Source organism: Saccopteryx bilineata, chromosome 3, assembly GCF_036850765.1.
Source record: "Saccopteryx bilineata isolate mSacBil1 chromosome 3, mSacBil1_pri_phased_curated, whole genome shotgun sequence".
NCBI lineage: Eukaryota > Metazoa > Chordata > Mammalia > Chiroptera > Emballonuridae > Saccopteryx > Saccopteryx bilineata.
This window is the reverse complement of record NC_089492.1, coordinates 160,172,627-160,189,603: the sequence shown is the minus strand read 5'-3', so window position 1 is coordinate 160,189,603 and position 16,977 is coordinate 160,172,627. Positions and strand designations below refer to the sequence as shown.

At 45.9% G+C, this 16,977-nt stretch overlaps 1 protein-coding gene across 4 annotated transcripts in view; it reads left to right on the top strand.

The window, feature by feature from the left end:
• Positions 1–16,107, top strand: part of PRUNE1 (prune exopolyphosphatase 1) — a 37,663-nt gene extending 21,556 nt beyond the window's left edge. For 3 of the 4 annotated variants that reach the window (XM_066268001.1, XM_066268002.1, XM_066267999.1), the window contains 5 exons: positions 1,762–1,946; positions 2,947–3,105; positions 4,522–4,616; positions 8,377–8,535; positions 14,344–16,107. In XM_066268001.1, coding sequence (XP_066124098.1) covers positions 1,762–1,946; positions 2,947–3,105; positions 4,522–4,616; positions 8,377–8,535; positions 14,344–14,775 — 1,030 coding nt within the window. In that variant the 3' untranslated portion in view covers positions 14,776–16,107. The remainder of the gene's footprint in view (positions 1–1,761; positions 1,947–2,946; positions 3,106–4,521; positions 4,617–8,376; positions 8,536–14,343) is intronic. The other variant, XM_066268003.1, reaches the window with a different exon arrangement.
• Positions 16,108–16,977: the final 870 nt, after the last annotated feature.

Genomic DNA, 16,977 nt, shown 5'->3' with positions numbered 1-16,977 from the left:
AGGTGTTTGCTCTGGGAATGGGTAGGCAAGGGAGTTAGGAAAAGCATCCAGGCAGAGAGAGTGGTTAATATAAGCAAAGGCAGGCAGGCATGAAGTAACATGGTGAGTTGGGGGAACTGGAATTTGTTCTGCATGGCTGGAGCATGAAATATGATTGAGAAATAAGATATGGAAAGCAATAAGACTAGCAAGGTAGGCAGGGGCCAGATCATAGAGACCTTACAGGCCCCAAGAACATCAGACTATTTTAGGGCAGTGGGGAACTTTTGCTTATTACTATATATTTATTCCAAGTACTAACAGAATCGAATTTGCATTTTTCAAATGATTCAATTGTGGCGATTTTCAGCCAGTGTGCTGCAAGAAGCAAACGGGTGTGCCACAGAATTTTTATTTTATTTTATTTATTTATTTTTACAGAGACAAAGAGAGAGTCAGAGTGAGGGATAGACAGGGACAGACAGACAGGAATGGAGAGATGAGAAGCATCAATCATTAGTTTTTCATTGCGCATTGCGACACCTTAGTTCATTGATTGCTTTCTCATATGTGCCTTGACCGTGGGCCTTCAGCAGACCGAGTAACCCCTTGCTCGAGCCAGTGACCTTGGGTCCAAGCTGGCGAGCCTTTTTTTTTTTTTTTTGCTCAAGCTAGATGAGCCCGCGCTCAAACCGGCAACCTCGGGGTCTCGAACCTGGGTCTTCCGCATCCCAGTCTGACACTCTATCCACTGTGCCACCGCCTGGTCAGGCGCCACAAGAATTTTTAAAACCTGCAATGCCTGACTATTTTAGTCAGGGGCACCGACCTCTTTTCCTTATATTGTCAAATCAAAAATTGAGAACAGCCAATACAACAATAACCATCAGGTGTGAATGAATTGAGATTATACCTGTTTTTCTGTCAGATCAGCAGAAAAAATTGTTTTTTGGTGTGCTGCAGAATTTTAGTGGTTAGTTTGTGTGTCATGTAATGAAAAAGGTTGAAAATTGCTGTTAGGTAGCATTGTAGAAGACAGTTTAGGACAGCCCAAGATTGAAAGCAGGTGTTTGGTTAAGAAACTAGTGGAGCCTGACCTGTGGTGGCGCAGTGGATAAAGCATTGACCTGGAAATGCTGAGGTCGCTGGTTCGAAACCCTGGGTTTGCCTGGTCAAGGCACATATGGGAGTTGATGCTTCCAGCTCCTCCCCCCTTCTCTCTTTCTGTCTCTCTCTCTCCCTCTCTCTCTCCTCTGTAAAAATGAATAAATAAAAAATTTAAAAAAAAAATTAAAAAAAAAAAAAAGAAATCTTTAAAAAAAAAAAAAAAGAAACTAGTGGAATGGTCCTGGCTAGAGACACTGAGGGCCTAGAGTAAGGCAGTAGCAGAGGGTTGAAATGAAGGGAATAAATAGAAATTGAGATAAAAGCTTCAGGATCTAGTTAACCTGTGTGGAATTTAGGTATTGAGTGAATTGAGGGAACAGGAGAGATTTAGACGTTGGGTGTCAAGGGTGCCAGTTGAAAAGGCAACCCTAAAGGACATCAAATATGTGAATACGGTATTGGTAGCTGATACTTTGCTAAATTCACGTATACAGTTAAGATGACCTCAGTTATAATATTAAAAAAAAAGAACTGAAGGGGGTAGGGTAGAGGTAGAAGTGACCAAAGCTCTGTTTACCTAAGGTGTCTTTATTTTCCTTCAGTAGTGAGGTGGAGGTTGGTCAGAAGCAGCTGGCCTGCTCCTACCTATCTTCCTCTCTTGTTTTCCCCACACAGAAGTGACGCAGCCCTGGAGGAGGTGGTAACAGAGGTGCTAGATCATCGGCCCATCGAGCAGAAACGCTGCCCTCCCTGCCATGTTTCAGTCGAGCTTGTGGGGTCCTGCTCTACCCTGGTGACTGAGAGAATCCTGAAAGGGGCACCAGAGATCTTGGACAGGCAAATTGCAGCCCTTCTGCATGGTGAGGGTGACTTGGTTGGGGCCTGACACTCCTTAGTTCCTCTATTCCTGTCCCACAGAAGGGACAATGGAAAAGTCTAGACTCTTCCAGCTTGACCTTCCCTGCTTAGAGCTGTTCAGCCCCTACTAAAGGCTGGCAATGAGGCATTAAAAGGCTGTGGGATATGTTGTTTAAAGGCCTGTGGGATACATGGCTGGAGAACGCAGAAAAGAAGCAGGGGACAACAGACAACAGACCTAGAAGCTGCCTTGGCAGCACTGTATAATAAGGAACAGCTGAAGAAGCAGAAAACTGATTCCAGGACCATTTTTGCCCAGGAAGTAGTTTTATGATCTTGAGCAAATCTCTTAACCTTTCTTTTTCTACTTTATTTTATTGCCAAGAGAGACGGAGACGGAAAGAGGGACAGACAGGAAGGGAAAGCGATAAGAAGCATCAGTTCTTTATTGCGGCATCTCAGTTGTTCATTGATTACTTTCTCATATGTGCCTTGACCACGGGGCTCCAGCCAAGCCAGTGACCTTGGACTCAAGCCAGCGACCCTGCGCTCAAGCTGGTGACCTAAGGGTTTCAAACCTGGGTCCAATGTGTCCAGGCTGATGCTCTAGGACACTGCACCTCCACCTGGTCAGGCTCTCTTAACCTTTCTTATTCTCATTTTGTCCATTTGTTAAAGAAAGAGTTGGAGTAGACTATCTCTCAACTTGTAAGATTCATTACTGGAATTTGGCCTATGGAAGAGAAGTCATCTTTCTCAGACTGAGTTTCAAAGTCTCCAAGGATTCAGATGCTTAGGCTTTCTTTCTACCCTTTTCCCATTTCTCTGTCTGCATTTTAGTTTGGATATGGAAAGTCTTACTCAGGGCATCGTCCCAGTTTCTTGTTTTGTTTCAGTGAGTTTGCACATGCTCTCCTCTGTGTTACGTCCATTTGGTTGGAGGGTGATGTGTGTTTCAGTGTTTGTGAGTGTAGGGAGTTCTGCTTTCTTCCTTTTCCACAGGAACAATCATTCTGGACTGTGTTAACATGGATGTGAAAATTGGAAAAGCAACCCTAAAGGACAACAAATATGTGGAGAAACTGGAGGCCCTCTTCCCAGATCTGCCTAAGAGAAATGACATCTTTGATTCACTGCAAAAGGCAAAGTTTGATGTGTCAGGTATGAAATGTTAAACCGACCTTTCACCCTTCCACATGAGAAAACAGGGCAAGCCTTGTTCATTATGTTTTTGACCACCATCAAAACTATTTCAGACTATGGGTAATGTTTTAAGCTTTGGAGAGAAACGAGGTAGTATGTGAGTCTGATCAGGATCAAATCAGTCATTTACTGGATTGTTCTGTCCAGGCTTTGGGGGAAGATGAGGAGGAATATACTCTCGGAGGTTTCCAGTCTAATCAGAGAATATAGACATATAAATAAAATATAGACATATAAATAAAATATGCTGAGGTAATACTAAATTATCACAGTGAGATCAAGATAATTGGTTAGGGAAGCAGAGGAAAGAGGGAGAATGTACCAAATATAAGAGAAGAGAACAAAAAGTCTTCCAAATTTGCTGCCCAAATTCCTCCTGTTGATAAAAAAATAAAGTGCCTCATGTACTTTTTGAAAATTAAAACAACATAAAAAGGGAAAAAATCAAAAGTAAAACAGTCTTCTTTCTTTTACCTTTCTCTAAAGATAACTTTTGTGACCCAGTAATTTTTTTTTTTTTTTTTGTGGCAGAGACAGAGTCAGAGAGAGGGACAGATAGGGACAGACAGACAGGAAGGGATGGAGATGAGAAGCATCAGTTCTTCGTTGTGGCTCCTTAGTTGTTCACTGATTGATTTCTCATAAGTGCCTTGACCAGAGGGCTATAGCAGACCAAGTAACCCCTTGCTCGAGCCAGCGACCTTGGGCTCAAGCTGGTGAGCCTTGCTCAAACCAGATGAGCCCATGCTCAAGCTAGGAACCTCAGGGTCTTGAACCTGGGTCCTCCACATTTCAGTCTGACACTCTATCCACTGTGCCACTGCCTGGTCAGGCAATTTAAATTTTTATTATTTAATTACATTTTCCATTATCAGCCCTGTTTATGGCCCCTAAGAGAGGCTGTTTTTCTTCTTTCTCTCTTTTTTTTTTGTATTTTTCTGAAGTGAGAGGGAGTCAGAGAGACAGACTCCTGCATGCGCCGACCGGGATCCACCCGGCATGCCCACTAGGAGGCAATGCTTTGTCCATCTGGGCCATTGCTCTGTTGCAACCCAAGCCACTCTAGTGCCTGAGGCAGAGGCCATGAAGCCATCCGCAGAACCCAGGCCAACTTTGCTCCAGTGGAGCCTTGGCTGCAGGAGGGGGAGGGATAGAGAGAAAGAAGAGGGGGGGAGTGGTAGAGAAGCAGGTGGTTGCTTCTGTGTGCCCTGGCTGGGAATCGAACCCAGGACATCCACACACCGGGCCAATGCTCTACCACTGAGCATACTGGCCAGAACTGTTTTTCTTTTCTTCATCTTGGTGTTCTCACCTTGCTGGTCTTGGGACCCTGGGCTCTCTTGTTTGACCCTTAGTCTCACACCCACATTCTAGGACTGACCACTGAGCAGATGCTGAGAAAGGACCAGAAGACCATCTTCAGACAAGGCATCAAAGTGGCCATTAGTGCAATCTATATGGATTTAGAGGTAAGAGCAAGCCATAGGTGTGGGTGACATAGAAAACGTTCAGTTATGTAGGTATCGTTGCCCCACACTTCTGGTTATCCTCCAAACTGCATCTTGTACCTCAGTGCGTTTCTCCTGCTCTGTTGTCGCTCCCCAGTTTATCATCTCTCGCTGTACTACGGTAACAGCCTGTAGTTTCCCTGCCTCCGCTCTGCACCCTACAAACCATTCTCCCCCAGCAGCCAGAGTGATGTTAATACTTTAGATTGTATCACCCCTTCCTTTATTGCCTTTTCATTGCACTTCTATGTAAAGGCCTTTTGGTGGTTTATAGGGCCTGCTTTGGTCTGGCCCTTGTCTTTCTGATCTCATCTCCTCCCAACCCCAGCCCACCGTGCATGCACAATACTGCAGCCAGACTGCTTTTCTTTCTGTTCCTTGGAATCCTTAAGTTCATTCCCAACCCAGAGCTTTTAAGAGGTTTTTCTTGACACCTAATTGAAATAACATCTTCCCTGCTCACAAATCTCTAACAATTATCTTATTTTGTTTTCTTCATAGCACTTAACACACTGAAATAATCATACTTCATGGCCTCCTTGTTTATTGTCCATATTCCTCTGCTCCCGATTCCCTTTGTTTCTGCTGTGTCTCCGCACCTTTGACAGTGCTAGGCACAGAGTGGGTGCTCAGTTTTGTTGAATGGGTAAATGAATATAACTTCTTTCTCTCCCTTCCTCCTTTCCTTCCTTCCTTCCTTCCTTCCTTCCTTCCTTCCTTCCTTCCTTCCTTCCTTCCTTCCTTCCTTCTTCCCTTCCTCCCTCCCTCCCTCCCTTCTTCTCTCCCTGTCTCCCTCCCTTTCTCCTTTCCTTCCTTCCTTCTTTATCTTCTTTTCTCCCTCCCTCTCTCCCTTTCTTCCACCAGGCAACCCCCCATCAAATCAAACAAGCTATCCTTAGTGCCCGAGGCCAATGCTTGAACCAGTCAAGCCACTGGCTGCAAGAGGGGAAGCAAGAGAGAGAAGGGGGAGAAGGAGGGAAAGAGAATGGTTGCTTCTCATGTGTGTCCTGACCGGAAATCAAACCCGGGACATCCGCACACTGGGCCAATGCTCTATCCAGTTAGCCAGCCAGCCAAGGCGAATATAACTTTTTATTTTTATTTTTTGGACAGAGAGAGGGATAGATACAGACAAATAGACAGGGAGGGAGAGAGATGAGAAGCATCAATTTTTCATTGCAGCACCTTAGTTCATCGATTGCTTTCTCATATGTGCCTCGACTGTGGGCCTTCAGCAGACCAAGTAACCCCTTGATCAAGCCAGCGACCTTGGGTCCAAGCTGGTGAGCTTTGCTTAAACCAGATGAGCCTGTGCTCAAGCTGGCGACCTTGGAGTTTCGAACCTGGGTTCTCTGTGTCCCAGTGCAACGTTCTATCCACAGCGCCACTGCCTGGTCAGGCCAAATATAACTTTAATAATGGTATTTTAATTCCTAGTTCCACATTACATTGGCTTAAATCATTCGACAACCTGATTTGAACACACACTGTCATAATCTACACAGCTTTCTACTAAATGCTATATAAAAATACTAAATAATTAAATTTTAAGAATTGCATGGCCACCCGGGTTCGATTCCCGGCCAGGGCACACAGGAGAAGCGCGCCCATTTGCTTCTCCACCCCTCCACCGTGCTTTCCTCTCTGTCTCTCTCTTCCCCTCCCGCAGCCAAGGCTCCATTGGAGCAAAGATGGCCCAGGCGCTGGAGATGGCTCTGTGGCCTCTGCCTCAGGCGCTAGAGTGGCTCTGGTCGCAACATGGCGACGCCTAGGATGAGCAGAGCATCGCCCCCTGGTGGGCAGAGCTTCGCCCCTGGTGGGCGTGCCGGGTGGATCCCGGTCGGGCGCATGTGGGAGTCTGTCTGACTGTCTCTCCCCGTTTCCAGCTTCAGAAAAATGAAAAAAAAAAAAAAAAAAGAATTGCATAGCCTTCTCCCTTATGACTCATAGCCTAGTTAGGGAAGCAAACAGAACACAAAAGGCTCACCAAGTACCATAATCACTGTACAAATTGACACATTAGAAACGCCAAGTATAGTCCTGGCTGGTTGGCTCAGTGGTAGAGCGTCGGCCTGGCGTGCAGGAGTCCCGGGTTCGATTCCTGGCCAGGGCACACAGGAAAAGCGCCCATCTGCTTCTCCACCACCCCCCCTCTCCTTCCTCTCTGTCTCTCTCTTCCCCTCCCGCAGCCAAGGCTCCATTGGAGCAAAGTTGGCCCCGGGCACTGAGAATAACTCTGTGCCCTCTGCCTCAGTCACTAGAATGGCTCTGGATGCAACAGAGCAACGGCCCAGATGGGCGAAGCAGCGCCCCTTGGTGGGCATGCCGGGTGGATCCCGGTTGGGTGCATGCGGTAGTCTGACTGCCTCCCCGTTTCCAACTTCGGAAAATACAAAAATACAAAAAAAAAAAAAAAAAAAAAAGAAACGCCAAGTACAGAGACAAGCCTTCCTCAGAAACAGCTAGTGGTGGTATTCGTTGGAGGAAATACTGTGTGAGATTTTGAAGAAGAGTAGAGATTGGCAAAGAATGAAGAGCCAGGATGTAGCTGTTACATGTCTGTGCTTGTTTGTATGCCCCATTGTTCCCTTTTAGAATAAAAATACACAGGAGCCAAAGACCTTGCTTGTTTGATCACAAGAGCAGGAGAACCTTGTATGTACCAGACATGTTACATACATTATCATTTTTTAATTCTTAAAACAATCATGTTTGGTAAATGTTTTATCCTAATTTTACAGAATGAGGAAACTGAAGTCCAGGGAGGTAATTTAATGCTTTTTGATCATATAGCTAAGTAATAGATTGATTCTCAAATCAGTTCTATCTAAATCCAAAATCGGGCCTGACTAGGCGGTGGTACAGTGGTTAGAGCATCGGACTGGTATGCAGAAGACCCAGGTTCGAAACCCCGAAGATGCCAGCTTGAGCGGGCTCATGTGGTTTAAGCAAAGCTCACCAGCTTGGACACAAAGTTGCTGGCTCGAGCAAGGGATTACTTGGTCTGCTGAAGGCCCACAGTCAAGGCACATGAGAAAGCAATCAATGAATAACTAAGGTGTCGCAACAAAAAACTAATGATTGATGCTTCTCATCTCTTTCTGTTTCTGTCTGTCCCTATCTATCCCTCTCTCTGACACTCTCTCTGTCTCTGTAAAAATAAGTAAATAAATCCAAAATCTGTATTCTCTCCATTCTACAGACTGCCTCCTGGCACACAGCACAGAGTAAATACTAGATCCCTCTTTTTTTTCTTTTTTTAAACTTAAGAGAAGAGGAGATAGAGAGACAGACTCCCGCATGCGCCTGGACCAGGATCCACCCGGCAACCATGTCTGGGGCTGATGCTCAAATCAACCTAGCTATCCTCAGTGCCTGAGGCTGACTCTCGGACCAAACTGAGCTCTCCTCAGTGCCCGAGACCGATGCTCAAAACAGTCGAGCCGCTGGCTACAAGAGGGGAAGAGAGAGAGAATAGGGAGATAAAAAGAAGCCGATGGTTGCTTCTCCTATATGCTATCAACAGGGATTAAACTAAAGACATCCGCATGCCAGGCTGACGCTCTATCCACTGAGCCAACCGGCCAGGGTCTAGATACCTCTTTATTGAAATACAAGTCCCAGGTTAACAGGTGAAGAAACCCTATACAAACATTTTTTGTTGTTGGTGACAAGGGTGTTCTAAGCTATTGCCCTCATCCCTGTCCATTTCTTCTTTCAGGCCTTCCTGCAGAGGTCTGGCCTCATTACAGACCTCCATGCTTTCTGCCAGACTCACAACTATGACGTCCTGGTCGCCATGACTATCTTCTTCAACACTCAAAACGACCCAGTGCGGCAGTTGGCTATTTTTTGTCCCCATGCAGCGCTCCGAATGACAGTGAGTCTCTGCCTCTTCTCCACCCTAGGGCTGTGCAGAGTTCTGCCTGTACACGTGACCCTGTGCTACAAAGACCACTCCTTGGTTCCTAGATTTACACAGAGGTCCCTGACCTTTTTTTTTTTTTTAATTTTATCTATTTATTTATTTTTTTTACAGAGACAGAGACAGGGATAGACAGGGACAGACAGACAAGAACAGAGAGAGATGAGAAGCATCAATCATTAGTTTTTCATTGCGCGTTGCAACACCTTAGTTGTTCATTGATTGCTTTCTCATATGTGCCTTGACCATGGGCCTTCAGCAGACTGAGTTACCCCTTGCTGGAGCCAGCGACCTTGGGTTCAAGCTGGTGGGCTTTTCCTCAAACCAGATGAGCCCGCGCTCAAGCTGGCGACCTCTGGGTCTCGAACCTGGGTCCTCTGCATCCCAGTCCGATGCTCTATTCACTGCACCACCGCCTGGTCAGGCTCTTTTTTTTTTTAAACAAATTTTATTTTATTTTTTACAGAGACAGAGAGAGAGAGAGACAGGAACAAATAGATGAGAAGCATCAATCATTAGCTATTCGTTGCGCGTTGCAACACCTTAGTTGTTCATTGATTTGATTGCTCTCTCATATGTGCCTTGACCATGGGCCTTCAGCAGACCTAGTAACCTGTTGCTCAAGCCAGCGAACTTGGGTCCAAGCTGGTGAGCTTTTGGTCAAACCAGATGAGCCTGCACTCAAGCTGGCAACCTCGGGGTCTCAAAACTAGGTCCTCCGCATCCCAGTCTGACGCTCTATCCACTGTGCCACCAACTGGTCAGGCAGTCCCCGACCTATTTCTAGAATCTCCCCTCTCCGCTTTTTTCCATCCTCTATGTGAATATCCTTAATCATACTGTTGTTGAAAAAGGGAGATTCCAAGGAGAATTAGAGATGGAGTTCCTAGTTAGAAGGTTCTTGAAATCAGATTTAAAGGAAATGTAAGGAATCTGGAGTTAAACTTGATTCTTAGTGTAATCATTAACTCCTCACCCCTGCAAATCAATTCCTGTCTCTTTACCCTCTTGCCTTAAAAATAGGAAAACACAAGAGAAACCTTTTCTAGTACCTCCATAAACAGGGAGTGATGACTCTATGGAGAAGGGACTGAGGGCTTGTGTCATTGCCTGGTCTTCCCTTTGACCACCTTTCCCACTCTTCCCCTTTCATTTCCTCTGTTGGTTGCTCATTAGCTCAGAGAAGAATTTAAAAGAGAACTTAAGCCCTGGCCGGGTGGCTGAATGGACAAAGCATCATCTTAGTGTGCTGAGGTCATGGTTTCAATCAGGACACATACCAGGAACAATCAGTGAGAACACAACTAAATGGAACAACTAAGTAGAACAATGAGTTGATGCTTCTCCCCCACCCCCCCTTGTCTGTCTTTCTCAAATGAATGGGGGGAAAAAAAGTGGACTTAAGGCAGTCCAGAGCCTCTTTGGGTTGTTTGGGCTGTGAGCACTGCTGAAGACTTGTCTGAATACAGCCATATAATCCTTTGAGCCCCTTAAAGGTATGTCCACCACTTCCGACATCTCTCTGTCTTCTCCTCTAAGAGGAGAACGTAATTCAGTGGAAGGTAGTTTGGCATTCTGCAAAGACAAGACCATGTCCCAGATTTGCCACTTACTGTCTCTCTGAGCTAAAGTAAGTCATTTGACTTCTGAGCCTGTAAGTGGTATAATACTACCTACAAATTAGTCTGATGTGATCATTAAACATAATATAATAGGTAAAATACAGTGTATCCGTAAAGTCATGGTGCACTTTTGACCGGTCACAGGAAAGCAACAAAAGATGATAGAAATGTGAAACCTGCACCAAATAAAAGGAAAACCCTTGGCCTGACCTGTGGTGGCGCAGTGGATAAAGCCTTGACCTGGAAATACTGAGGTCGCCGGTTCAAAACCCTGGGCTTGCCTGGTTAAGGCACATATGGGAGTTGATGCTTCCAGCTCCTCCCCCCTTCTCTCTGTCTCTCCCTCTCCTCTCTAAAATGAATTTTAAAAAAAATTTTATAAAAAAAAGAGAAAACCCTCCCAGTTTCTGCAGGATGATGTGGCAGCATGTGCGCATGCGCAGATGATGACGTAACACCGTGTATACAGTGGAGCAGCCCACGGCCATGCCAGTAGAGATGTGGATGGTACAAAGAAAAGTTCAGTGTGTTCTGTGGCTCGCTAAATTCGAATCCGTGACCAAAGTGCAACATGAATATCAGCGCGTTTATAACGAAGCGCCACCACATAGGAATAACATTACTCGGTGGGATAAGCAGTTGAAGGAAACTGGCAGTTTGGTGGAGAAATCCCGTTCTGGTAGGCCATCAGTCAGTGACAAGTCTGTAGAGGCTATACGGGATAGCTACCTAAGGAGCCCTAAAAAATCTGTGTGTGAGCCCACATCAAACTGCACTGAATAGGTATGAAACTGGGAGAGTTTTCCTTTTATTTGGTGCAAATTTCACATTTCTATCGTCTTTTGTTGCTTTCCTGTGACCTGTCAAAAGTGCACCATGACTTTACGGACACACTGTACATTGCTGGACACAAAGTAAGCACTGGGTAAATGGTGGCTCCTACTAATCATGTCATGAAGAAAAAGGTGCTTTGGCCAATAGAAATGCCTCTTCCTACATTCTCTGTGCTCCTCCTAGAGCTGCGATGACACCACCATAGCCCAGGCTGTCTCGTGCTGGGAAGTGGGAGTCCTCTTTTCATAGTCTGCCCTACCGTTTCCTCCCTTCCTCCTGTGCTAGGACTAGTATAATACATCAGAGTTGGTCACAGACCTAGATTCAAATGTCAGTTTTGCTTCATTCTGACTATGACTTTAGGAAATTACCTAATCTATCTAAGCCTCAGTTTCCCTATGTGTGAATGAGGGTGATAGTAATACCAATCTTATAAGGTAGTTGTGAGCATTAAATGAGGTAATATTTGTAAGTGGCCAGACTTGGCACCATGCCTGGCATACCTCTTACCTCAACTTGTAAAAATTGTTTTTACGTCTTGATTTGAGAAAGAGAGAGACATTGATTTGGTGTTCTACTCATTTATGCATTCATCGGTTGATTCTTACATGTGTCCTGACCAGGGATTTAACCTGTAACCTTGGTGTATCGGGATGATGCTCTAACCAACTTAGTGACCCACCTGCACTTTGATTTGTTCATTTTTTTCTCTCTCTGTCCTTCCTCTGACCTCAATATAAATGCATGCGCCATCCCCGCTAGGTTTGAGTTCAAGTTTTGGCACACAGAAAAGCACTTGGAAACAACACTAGGTTAGAAGGTGGGGGTCTGGGTCTAGTTTAGCCTCTACCATCTTCCACATAATTTTGCTCAAGATGCTTAATGTCTTGGGGATTTGGTTTACTAACTAATAAAATGAAATATATGATCTTAAAAGTTTCTTCTGGCCTGACCAGGCGGTGGCGCAGTGGATAGAGCGTCAGACTGGGATGCAGAGGACCCAGGTTCGAGACCCCGAGGTCATCAGCTTGAGCAGGGGCTCATCTGGTTTGAGCAAAAGCCTACCAACTTGAACCCAAGGGTGCTGGATCCAACAAGGGGTTACTCGGTCTGCTGAAGGCCCATGGTCAAGGCACGTATGAGAAAGCAATCAATGAACAACTAAGGTGTTGCAATGCGCAATGAAAAACTAATGATTGATGCTTCTCATCTCTCTCCGTTCCTGTCTGTCTGTCCCTGTCTATCCTGCTCTCTGACTCACTCTCTGTCTCTGTAAAAAATAAATAAATAAACAAATAAATAAAATTAAAAAAAAAAGTTTCTTCTGGCCTGACCAGGCAGTGGCGCAGTGAATAGAGCAGGGGTAGTCAACCTTTTTATACCTACCAACCACTTTTGTCTCTCTGTTAGTAGTACAATTTTCTAACCACCCACTGGTTCAACAGTAATGGTGATTTATAAAGTAGGGAAGTAACTTTACTTTATAAAATTTATAAAGCAGAGTTACAGCAAGTTAAAGCATATAATAATAATTACTTACCAAGTACGTTATGTCGGATTTTCGCTAAGTTTGGCAGAATAACTCTTTATAAAACAACTTACTATAGTTAAATCTATCTTTTTTTAAAATATTTTATTTATTGATTTTTAGAGAAAGGGGGGAGAGAGAGAGAGAGAGAGAGAAGGGGGAAGAGCAGGAAGCATCAACTCCCATATGTGCCTTGACCAGGCAAGCCCAAGGTTTCGAACCGGCAACTTCAGTGTTCCAGGTTGACGCTTTATCCCACTGTGCCACAGGTCAGGCTAAATCTATCATTTTATTTATACTTTGGTTGCTCCACTACTGCCCACCATGAAAGCTGGAACACCCACTAGTGGGCGGTAGGGACCAGATTGACTACCACTGGGATAGATCATCAGACTGGGATGCTGAGGACCCAGGTTTGAGACCCCGAGGTCGCCAGCTTGAGCGTGGATTCAATTGGTTTGAGCAAAGTTCACCAGCTTGGACCCAAGGTCGCTGGCTCGAGCAAGGGGTTACTCAGTCTGCTGAAGGCCCACGGTCAAGGCACATATGAGAAAGCAATCAATGAACAACTAAGGTGTCACAACGAAAAACTGATGATTGATGCTTCTCATCTCTCTCTGTTCCTGTCTGTCCCTATGTATCCCTCTCTCTGACTCTCTCTCTGTCTCTATAAAAAAAAGTTTCTGCCCGACCTGTGGTGGCGCAGTGGATAAAGTGTCGACCTGGAAATGCTGAGGTCGCCGGTTCGAAGCCCTGGGCTTGCCTGGTCAAGGCACATATGGGAGTTGATGCTTCCAGCTCCTCCCTCCCTTCTCTCTGTCTCTCCTCTCTCTCTCTCTCTCTGTCTCTCCCTCTCCTCTCTAAAATGAATAAATAAATAAATAAATTTAAAAAAGAGAAAAAAGTTTCTTCTATTTCTAAAATATGATGTGTATTAGCTGATGTCCCTTTTTTGTGTGTGTGACAGAGACAGAAAGAGGGACAGACAGACAGGAAGAGAGATGAGAAGCATCAGTTCTTCATTGCAGCTCCTTAGTTGTTCATTGATTGCTTTCTCATATGTGCCTTGACGGGGGGGGGGGGGGGGAGGTGCTACAGCAGAGTGAGTGACCCCTTGCTCAAGCCAGCAACCTTGGGCTCAAGTTGGTGAGCCTTGATCAAACCAGATGAGCCTGCACTCAAGCTGGCAACCTTGGAGTTTCGAACCTGGGTCCTTTGTGTCCCAGTCCGATACTCTATCCACTGTGCCACTGCCTGGTCAGGCTGATGTGCCTTTTGTTGCAAGTAATAAAGCTGAACTCTGGAAGGCTTTTTAAAAATTTTTTCTCTGACCTGGCTGGTTTGCTCAGTAGTAGAGCATCAGCCCGATTTGTGGATGTCCCAGATTCAATTCTTGGTCAGGGCACACAGAAGTGCCCATTTGCTTCTCCACCCCTCCCCCTTTCTATTCGCATGCTCTCTCTCTCCCCCTCTCCTTCTCCTGCAGCCATGGCTCGATTGGAGTGAGTTGGCCCCGGGCACTGAGGATGGCACCATGGCCTCCACCTCAGGCACTAGGAAGAGCTTGGTTGCTGAACAATAGGGTAATGCCCCAGATCAGCAGAGCATCACCTCCTAGTGGGCTTTCCAGGTGGATCCCAGTCAGTGCACATGTGGGAAGCTGTCTCTGCCTCCTCTCCTCTCACTGAATTAAAAACAAAACGTTCTCCTCTGTAAGAGAAGCCTCCACAGTTTGCTGTACCATGTATATCCCATCTCCTTGTCCTGTCTCCCCTTCAGATCTGTGGAGTCCTGGAACATGCTGACTCTCCATCCCTGAAGCTGACGCCTGTCACCAGCACCCTCCTTAACCTCCAAGCCTATCTTCAAGGTAACACCCAGGTTTCTCGAAAGAAATTTCTTCCTCTGCTCGAGGAAGCCCTCTCAGCATATTTGGACTCCATGACAATCCCTTCAGGGCAACCTGAGACAGTAGACGTGTCCAGGGAGCAGGTAAACAAGGAGGAATTGGACAGGGCAGGTACCTCCCTTATTCCTGGATTGAGTCAAGAAGAAGAGGAGCCTCCACTGCCCCCCACACCCATGAACAGCTTGGTGGACGAGTGCCCTCTGGATCTGGAGCTGCCTAAACTCTCAGCTGAGGCCATCTTTGAGAAGTGCAGTCAGATCTCGCGGTCACAGTCTACCACTGCCTCCCTGTCCAAGAAGTGACTTTTGGGAGGGGAGGGGATAATGAGAGAGGTAGCTTGAACCACCTCAAATGCATGTTTCAGAGGTTTTAGCAATTCTGTCTTCATTGCTCCAGCAGCTGGTGGACTTGTACTGTTCTCATATCTGGGAGGAAAAGGAAGTAAAAGAAAGCAGCTGCTTTAGGAATGGCTTTCTACCTTTCCCTTCAAGCTCTACCAATCAAATTCTGTTATTTAATTCATTAGATCCGCACTGACTCCCCAGGGGTACAATGTGACTCCTACCTGTTCCAACAGTGGCACAAAAAGAATGTGTACCCCAGGGAGCCCTTAGCAAGGCTCTTAGGCAGAGCCAGAATCTCTCATGGAACCCAGCCTTCATTGTCTCCATGTAGTCATTCATTCTCTCATTGATTCGAGTAGTTATTGAATACCTACTCTAAGCTCAAGAGTGTGCTTTGGAAACTCCTGGTCCACTTTTCAGCCTTTAGCAGATTTCCAGCTCCATGACTCCTCTTTCTGCCCCTAGTTAGGTAATGGTGTCTAACTCTGAGATGGCTAAATTTTTTTTCTGAACTTATTGTGACTCTTAGGATTTTTTTGGAAGCAGATTAGAGGCCATTATCCTCTGCCCTGATCAGGTGCTCTCCGTTCTTTGGATCCCTTGTCCCAAAGCCATTGGAAGCCTGAAGAAACCCAAAAGAGCCCTGAGCATTCAGGAGACACTCAGGAAGTCCTTAGGGCCTCATGGGCACTCTTCCCAAAAGACCTGGGAGCTGTGGTGAGCCCCCGGCTCTGTCCCTGCCCTAGCACTTCTGTCAGTTTCTAACCATGCCGTTCTCTTCTTGCTCACAGTAAAAGAAAGCGTGGAGTTACAGTACCAACTCCCATGAAATGTTGTCTTTTGGCAAGGCACTTCATGTCTAGGTCTCATCTTCCCCAGCTGTAAAACTAGGGGTCTGGACTAGAACTTCTGCGTTTCCCTGGGAGTGCTTAGGGTCACTGAATTACCTGTATTTATGTGTGACCATACCAAGGGATTCAGCCTCATGTAGCATGTGCAGGGGTATGGTTCATACCATGGCGACCCAGCAGAGAGCTCCCCCCATGAACTTGTTCTGCATGTGCAATCTCCCTTTACGTAGCCAACAGTTTCACTGAATAATGGGTATGTGGTGGTTTGGCATGGTGTCTTCAGTATGAGGGTGTCAGTGACTTCACTTTGTGGGGATGATGTGTGTAGCCATTGGAAGGTAAAAATAGTGGTGTGATTACTGAACCAAAGGAATTTATGTTTTGTAACTTGGGTACTTTATTTTGCATTTTGTTAATATATTAAATGATTTTTTCCTGGTTGGGGTCTTATTGTCTCTTTTACAACTGCAGTCAGACCTTTCTATCAGATAATTGACTTGTCATCTCAAGATTTTCTCCCTCTTTCCTATAGTCCTTTTTTTTCTTTTTCTTTTTTTTTTTAAGCTGGAAACGGGGAGAGACAGTCAGACAGACTCCTGCATGCGCCCGACCAGGATCCACCCGGCACGCCCACCAGGGGGCAACGCTCTGCCCCTCTGGGGTGTCGCTCTGCCGTGACCAGAGCCACTCTAGCGCCTGGGGCAGAGGCCAAGGAGCCATCCCCAGCACCCGGGCCATCTTTGCTCCAATGGAGCCTTGGCTGCGGGAGGGGAAGAGAGAGACAGAGAGGAAGGCGCGGCGGAGGGGTGGAGAAGCAAATGGGTACTTCTCCTGTGTGCCCTGGCCAGGAATCAAACCCGGGTCCCCCGCACGCCAGGCCGACGCTCTACCGCTGAGCCAACCGGCCAGGGCTCCTATACTCCTTACTATCTTCCTTCTGTTGACTGTTTGGGAATAAGGAGCAGCGGTCTTTTATCTCCTTTCATCCTCAGCCTTTAATTTGTTTCTTCTTCCAGAACTGTCCTTAAAATATACTAATGTATCATTGATTTTGCTCAAAATGTAGGGCCAAGATAGACCTAAAATCAAAGTGATTTTTTTTACCATTGCCTTTTTTTTTTAAAGAGCAGCTTTCATTTGAAATAAAATTCATTTTTTAAAAAAAGGAAAAAAGCCTGACTAGACTGTTGGTCTGGGATACTGAGGACTCAGATTCGAAGCCCCAAGGTCATTGGCTTTGAGCACGGTCTCACTGGCTTGAGTGTGGGGTTGCCGGCTTGATGTGGGGTCATAGATGTGACCCCATGGT